Source organism: Oncorhynchus tshawytscha, unplaced genomic scaffold (assembly GCF_018296145.1).
Source record: "Oncorhynchus tshawytscha isolate Ot180627B unplaced genomic scaffold, Otsh_v2.0 Un_contig_3633_pilon_pilon, whole genome shotgun sequence".
Lineage (NCBI taxonomy): Eukaryota > Metazoa > Chordata > Actinopteri > Salmoniformes > Salmonidae > Oncorhynchus > Oncorhynchus tshawytscha.
This window is the reverse complement of record NW_024607976.1, coordinates 15001-22500: the sequence shown is the minus strand read 5'-3', so window position 1 is coordinate 22500 and position 7500 is coordinate 15001. Positions and strand designations below refer to the sequence as shown.

The 7500-nt window shown below is 46.3% G+C and overlaps 1 protein-coding gene across 1 annotated transcript in view; it reads right to left on the bottom strand.

Moving 5' to 3' along the window:
• Positions 1–7500, bottom strand: part of LOC121843173 (protein kinase C-binding protein NELL2-like) — a gene marked incomplete at its 3' end in the record, with an annotated part of 39577 nt that overhangs the window by 19176 nt on the left and 12901 nt on the right. The window contains exon 3 of the mRNA XM_042312777.1: positions 7492–7500. This exon is cut by the window's right edge and continues 87 nt beyond it. Coding sequence (XP_042168711.1) covers positions 7492–7500 — 9 coding nt within the window. The remainder of the gene's footprint in view (positions 1–7491) is intronic.

Sequence of the window (7500 nt, the reverse complement as noted above, 5' to 3'; positions counted from 1 at the left end):
GTCCATACCAGCTGTCTCCTCTCCTCCTCTCCCCGCTCAGAACATACAGTCCATACCAGCTGTCTCCTCTCCTCCTCTCCCCCGCTCTCTCTCTCTGAGAACATACAGTCCATACCAGCTGTCTCCTCTTCTCCTCTCTACCCCCGCTCTCTCTCTGAGAACATACAGTCCATACCAGCTGTCTCCTCTCCTCCTCTCCCCCCTCCTTCTCTCTCTGAGAACATACAGTCCATACCAGCTGTCTCCTCTCCTCCTCTCCCCTGGCTCTCTCCCTCTGAGAACATACAGTCCATACCAGCTGTCTCCTCTCCTCCTCTCCCCCCCGCTCTCTCTCTGAGAACATACAGTCCATACCAGCTGTCTCCTCTTCTCCTCTCTACCCCCGCTCTCTCTCTGAGAACATACAGTCCATACCAGCTGTCTCCTCTCCTCCTCTCCCCCGCTCCCTCTCTCTGAGAACATACAGTCCATACCAGCTGTCTCCTCTCCTCTTTCACACTCCCTCTCCTCCTCGCTCCCCGCTCTCTCTCTCTCTGCCTCTCTCTCTCTCTGTCTGTCTCTCTGCCTCTCTCTATCTCTCTCTGCATCTCTCTCTCTCTCATTCATTCTCTCTATCTCGCTCTCTCTCCTCTCTCTCTCTCTCCTCTCTCACTCTCCATCTCCACTTCTCTCTCTCCTCTCTCTCTCATCTCTCTCTCTCTATAAAGTGAAAAACAACAAAAATTAACATTAAACATTACACATACAGAAATTTCAAAACAGTAAAGACATTACAAATGTCATATTATATATATATACAGTGTTCTAAAAATGTACAAATGGCTAAAGGACACAAGATAAAATAAATAAGCATAAATATGGGTTGTATTTACAATGGTGTTTGTTCTTCACTGGTTGCCCTTTTCTCGTGGCAACAGGTCACAAATCTTGCTGCTGTGATGGCACACTGTGGAATTTCACCCAGTAGATATGGGAGTTTTTCAAAATTGGATTTGTTTTCAAATTCTTTGTGGATCTGTGTAATCTGAGGGAAATATGTCTCTCTAATATGGTCATACATTGGGCAGGAGGTTAGGAAGTGCAGCTCAGTTTCCACCTCATTTTGTGGGCAGTGAGCACATAGCCTGTCTTCTCTTGAGAGCCATGTCTGCCTACGGCGGCCTTTCTCAATAGCAAGGCTATGCTCACTGAGTCTGTACATAGTCAAGGCTTTCCTTAATTTTGGGTCAGTCACAGTGGTCAGGTATTCTGCCGCTGTGTACTCTCTGTGTAGGGCCAAATAGCATTCTAGTTTGCTCTGTTTTTTTGTTAATTCTTTCCAATGTGTTAAGTAGTTATCTTTTTGTTTTCTCATGATTTGGTTGGGTCTAATTGTGCTGCTGTCCTGGGGCTCTGTAGTGTGTGTTTGTGTTTGTGAACAGAGCCCCAGGACCAGCTTGCTTAGGGACTCTTCTCCAGGTTCATCTCTCTGTAGGTGATGGCTTTGTTATGGAAGGTTTGTGAATCGCTTCCTTTTAGGTGGTTGTAGAATTTAACAGCTCTTTTCTGGATTTTGATAATTAGTGGGTATCGGCCTAATTCTGCTCTGCATGCATTATTTGGTGTTCTACGTTGTACACGGAGGATATTTTTGCAGAATTCTGCGTGCAGAGTCTCAATTTGGTGTTTGTCCCATTTTGTGAAGTCTTGGTTGGTGAGCGGACCCCAGACCTCACAACCATAAAGGGCAATGGGCTCTATGACTGATTCAAGTATTTTTAGCCAGATCCTAATTGGTATGTTGAAATTTATGTTTCTTTTGATGGCATAGAATGCCCTTCTTGCCTTGTCTCTCAGATCGTTCACAGCTTTGTGGAAGTTACCTGTGGTGCTGATGTTTAGGCCAAGGTATGTATAGTTTTTTGTGTGCTCTAGGGCAACAGTGTCTAGATGGAATTTGTATTTGTGGTCCTGGTGACTGGACCTTTTTGGAACACCATTATTTTGGTCTTACTGAGATTTACTGTCAGGGCCCAGGTCTGACAGAATCTGTGCATAAGATCTAGGTGCTGCTGTAGGCCCTCCTTGGTTGGTGACAGAAGCACCAGATCATCAGCAAACAGCAGACATTTGACTTCGGATTCTAGCAGGGGAGGCCGGGTGCTGCAGACTTTTCTAGTGCCCTCGCCAATTCGTTGATATATATGTTGAAGAGGGTGGGGCTTAAGCTGCATCCCTGTCTAACCCCACGACCCTGTGTGAAGAAATGTGTGTGTTTTTGCCAATTTTAACCGCACACTTGTTGTTTGTGTACATGGATTTTATAATGTCGTATGTTTTACCCCCAACACCACTTTCCATCAGTTTGTATAGCAGACCCTCATGCCAGATTGAGTCGAAGGCTTTTTTGAAATCAACAAAGCATGAGAAGACTTTGCCTTTGTTTTGGTTTGTTTGATTGTCAATTAGGTGTGCAGGGTGAATACATGGTCTGTTGTACGGTAATTTGGTAAAAAGCCAATTTGACATTTGCTCAGTACATTGTTTTCATTGAGGAAATGTACGAGTCTGCTGTTAATAATAATGCAGAGGATTTTCCCAAGGTTACTGTTGACACATATTCCACGGTAGTTATTGGGGTCAAATTTGTCTCCACTTTTGTGGATTGGGGTGATCAGTCCTTGGTTCCAAATATTGGGGAAGATGCCAGAGCTAAGTATGATGTTAAAGAGTTTTAGTATAGCCAATTGGAATTTGTTGTCTGTATATTTGATCATTTCATTGAGGATACCATCAACACCACAGGCCTTTTTGGGTTGGAGGGTTTTTATTTTGTCCTGTAACTCGTTCAAGGTAATTGGAGAATCCAGTGGGTTCTGGTAGTCTTTAATAGTTGATTCTAAGATCTGTATTTGATCATGTATATGTTTTTGCTCTTTATTCTTTGTTATAGAGCCAAAGAGATTGGAGAAGTGGTTTACCCATACATCTCCATTTTGGATAGATAATTCTTCGTGTTGTTGTTTGTTTAGTGTTTTCCAATTTTCCCAGAAGTGGTTAGAGTCTATGGATTCTTCAATTGCATTTGAGCTGATTTCTGACATGCTGTTCCTTCTTTTTCCGTAGTGTATTTCTGTATTGTTTTAGTGATTCACCATAGTGAAGGCGTAGACTCAGGTTTTCCGGGTCTCTATGTTTTTGGTTGGACAGGTTTCTCAATTTCTTTCTTAGATTTTTGCATTCTTCATCAAACCATTTGTCATTATTGTTAATTTTCTTCGGTTTTCTATTTGAGATTTTTAGATTTGATAGGGAAGCTGAGAGGTCAAATATACTGTTAAGATTTTCTACTGCCAAGTTTACACCTTCACTATTACAGTGGAACGTTTTACCCAGGAAATTGTCTAAGAGGGATTGAATTTGTTGTTGCCTAATTGTTTTTTGGTAGGTTTCCAAACTGCATTCCTTCCATCTATAGCATTTCTTAATGTTACTCAGTTCCTTTGGCTTTGATGCCTCATGATTGAGTATTGCTCTGTTTAAGTAGACTGTGATTTTGCTGTGGTCTGATAGGGGTGTCAGTGGGCTGACTGTGAACGCTCTGAGAGACTCTGGGTTGAGGTCAGTGATAAAGTAGTCTACAGTACTACTGCCAAGAGATGAGCTATAGGTGTACCTACCATAGGAGTCCCCTCGAAGCCTACCGTTGACTATGTACATACCTAGCGTGCGACAGAGCTGCAGGAGTTGTGACCCGTTTTTGTTGGTTATGTTGTCATAGTTGTGCCTAGGGGGGCATATGGGGGAGGGAATGCTGTCACCTCCAGGCAGGTGTTTGTCCCCCTGTGTGCTGAGGGTGTCAGGTTCTTGTCCGGTTCTGGCATTTAGGTCACCACAGACTAGTACATGTCCCTGGGCCTGGAAATTATTGATTTCCCTCCAGGATGGAGAAGCTGTCTTCATTAAAATATGGGGATTCTAGTGGGGGATATAGGTAGCACACAGGAGGACATTTTTCTCTGTTAGGATAATTTCTTTTTGAATTTCTAGCCAAATGTAGAATGTTCCTGTTTTGATTAATTTAATGGAGTGAGTTAGGTCTGCTCTATACCAAATTAGCATACCCCCTGAGTCCCTTCCCTGTTTCACACCTGGTAGTTTGGTGGATGGGACTACCAGCTCTCTGTAACCTAGAGGGCAACCAGTGGGTCCGTCTCCTCTATACCAGGTTTCTTGCAGGATGACAATGTCTGTATTACCGATTTCTTTGGTGAAGTCCGGGTTTCTGCTCTTTAGGCCAAAGGCAGATGACCTCAGGCCTTGGATATTCCAGGATAATATAGTGAAGGCTTTTTGTTCCATAGAGTGTCCAATGTTGTTGGTCGTGGTTTAGCCTCAGGCCAGTAAGTGTGAGCAGAGCCTGCTGAGCATCTGGTACATGCCATTGGCTTGGGCGAGTGTGAGAGTGGGGGTTGGGACTGTTTGCCCGCTCACTACCTGGGCGTATGTGTGGCTTCCATGTTGAGGCCCTCTTTGCGGGGGTGGGGTGCATGGGGTGGGCAGGAGTGGCATAGGTCTGATCTGAGGGGGCCTAAATGGAGTGTGGGCATGGTTGATGTGGGGGGTGTTGATTGGTTGGGGTGGGGGTGTGGATGTGTCTGGGTGTACTGTGGTCTGGATGTAATTCCTCTTGGCGTGGGTCCTCTATGTGTAGGTCCAGGGGGAGGTCCTGCAGATCTGGGAGGGTGTCTCGCTGGTCTGGGTGGGGTGTCTATTGATCTGTTGCTCCTGTGTGGAGTGTTGGGGATACGTTTGAGAGCGATGTCCTTTAGAGTCCGGGCAAAGGTGGGCACTGCTGCCTTGTAGAGGTGGACCTGGTCATAGAGGCTGTTCAGGTCCAGGGTGGAGTGGTGGGCCAGGAAAACGTTTGGTTTTGAGGCACAGTCACGGGAAATACTTGCATTTACCCGCTGTATTGTGGCGGGGTGGAAGTCTTTTCGTGGTAGCAGGGTGGAGATAACCACTTGTGCGTTGGGGAAAGTAGAAGAAGCCTTTTCAATCACTCCCTTCAGTGCTGTGGCCACTCTTTCCTGCTGTGCTCTCAGGTCGTTTGTGCCTGTGTGTATTATTATGTGGCTGGGTGAGCCTAGTTTGGCCTCAGACAGAAGGTCTAGGGCGCGCTGAGTGTTTGGACACCAGAGTTTAGACACACTGTGTTTGGGAAAAAGTTTTTTTTTCTTCTATATATTTCCCATTTGAGTCCATAAGTAGTACAATCTGTGTCTTGTGTTTGTCCTCAGTGGGTGTGGGGGGTTGTCAGAAGGGCTATCAGGGTGGCTGACAGGGGGTGCTCAGAGGGGGTGAGAGCCTCTGGGCTTGGGGTTCTTCATTTGTCTGTTGTGCTGTGATGTCGACTCTATGGTCAGGGTCTGGTGTGGACTGTTCTGCTGTGGTGTCGAGACTTTTGTTGGGTGCTGAGGTGGGCTGTTCTGCTGGCTTCTCTGTGGGGGTGGCCACCTCTCTAGTGGGTTGTTCTCTGTCACACTCCGTCCCCCTCAACTTCTCCTCCATCCCCTCACCCTCTCCTCCATCCCCCTCAACCTCTCCTCCACCAGCAGTCTGATACTCTCCTCTAGTGCTCTGTTCTGCTCCTCTTTCTCCTGTTGTATTTGTCTCACCACTGTCCAAAGTGCAGATATGTCTCTGTCCACCTCCAGCTCTCCGGGTCTGGTTAAGGGGCTGTTGTTGTGCTGGACTGTTGTCTGGGTCTGTGCTGACTGAAGTGTAATCACCTGCTGTTCCAGCTCCACCTGCCTTATCTCCAGCTGGGTGAATTTGTCCTTCATTTCAATGAGGGAGTGGTAATCTGTGCTGGGAGGTTGACCCTCCGCTGGGGGTGCTCATCTGTGGGGTTACATAATGAAGAGGTCTGGTCTGATCCTCTCGGGGTGGGGGTATCTTTATCAAGGGAGAGTTTCTCCTGCTGAGCTAATTCTTTGATTAGGTGAAAGTCCAGCTGAAACTGTTTGTGGTTACGTTGTACCATCACTGTTCCGGACTTATAGATATTTATATTACTTAACTCAGAGTCCTCGTTGTCAAGTATTCTGAGTTTCCACCCCTCGTTAATCCCCCCTCTCGTAACAGAGGGGTAGTGTGCTAATATAGCACTGTGCCATGCCAGGGGATGGTTTGTGTGGAAGATAAGGTTGCTGATGTTCCCATTTTTGTAATAGTCAGCAAAAAGTGTCTCTTGATTTTCCATAAGGAGCTTCATTTTGTAATCTTTTCTTGACTTATCATTCTTTACATGCACAGGGTACTGTATTTTAATTACCTCTGAACAGCGGGAGGGAGCTTCTAAGGCCTCTCCATTTGGTTGGGGTAGACTGTGTGACTCTCCTGCCATTGTTGGGCTAATGAGCTTTGACACCTCTCACTTGACACGTCAGTGCTATTTGAAGTCAGTTCCAGGTTGGATGGTGTTTTCAGGTTTCTGTTGTTTTCCAGAGAATTTGCTGTATAGAGAAACAAATCTTGGTAGTTGTGAACCTTCCAGGTGATTCCGTAATTCCGTCCAAAATCAGGTTGTAGGTTTTAAGTTTTGATTTGAAGTAGGGGTTATGTTGTAGAGGGTAGAATCCAGTATGTGTTCCTGACAAAAAATCTAAGTTTATCTAACTCCTAATCTATCTTTTTAAAGAAAATGCTGAAAAATGCAGGAGCTCATCTGATTGTTACTTCCTCTCTCATCTCTGTCTCTCTCTCTCTCCTCTCTCTCTCTCCTCTCTCTCCTCTCTCTCTCTCCTCTCCTCTCCTCTCCTCCTCTCTCTCTCCTCTCTCTCCTCTCTCTCTCTCCTCTCTCTCCTCTCTCTCATCTCTCTCTCTCCTCTCTCTCCTCTCTCACTCTCCATCTCCGCTTCTCTCTTTTGTTCTGCCAGTCACACATTGAGGCGTGTGGTGTTTGCAGTATCACTAATGGTGGTGAAATGCACAGACAGATGTCCTGCTAAGAGCTGTGTGAGACTAACCCCTCCTCCCCCTAATTTCCCCTGCCTGCCCCTTCTCCCCCTAACTCCCCTAGCTACCCCTCCTCCCCCTAACTCCCCTAGCTACCCCTCCTCCCCCTAACTCCCCCTAACTCCCCCTAACTCTCCCTGCCTTCCTATTCTACCCCTAACTCCCCCTTCCTTCCTCCCTCACCTACCCCTAACTCCCCTTCCTTCCTTCCTTCCTCCCTCACCTACCCCTAACTCCCCTTCCTTCCTTCCTCCCTCACCTAACCCTAACTCCCCCATCTATTCCTAACTCCCCCATCCTCCCCCACCTCCCCCTTAATCCCTCTTCCTTCCCCACCTGTGTTCTTACCTTTTTTTTTTTTTAACCTTTATTTAACTAGGCAAGTCAGTTAAGAACAAATTCTTATTTTCAATGACGGCCTAGGAACAGTGGGTTAACTGCCTGTTCAGGGGCAGAACGACAGATTTGTACCTTGTCAGCTCGGTACCTTACCTGTCTCAC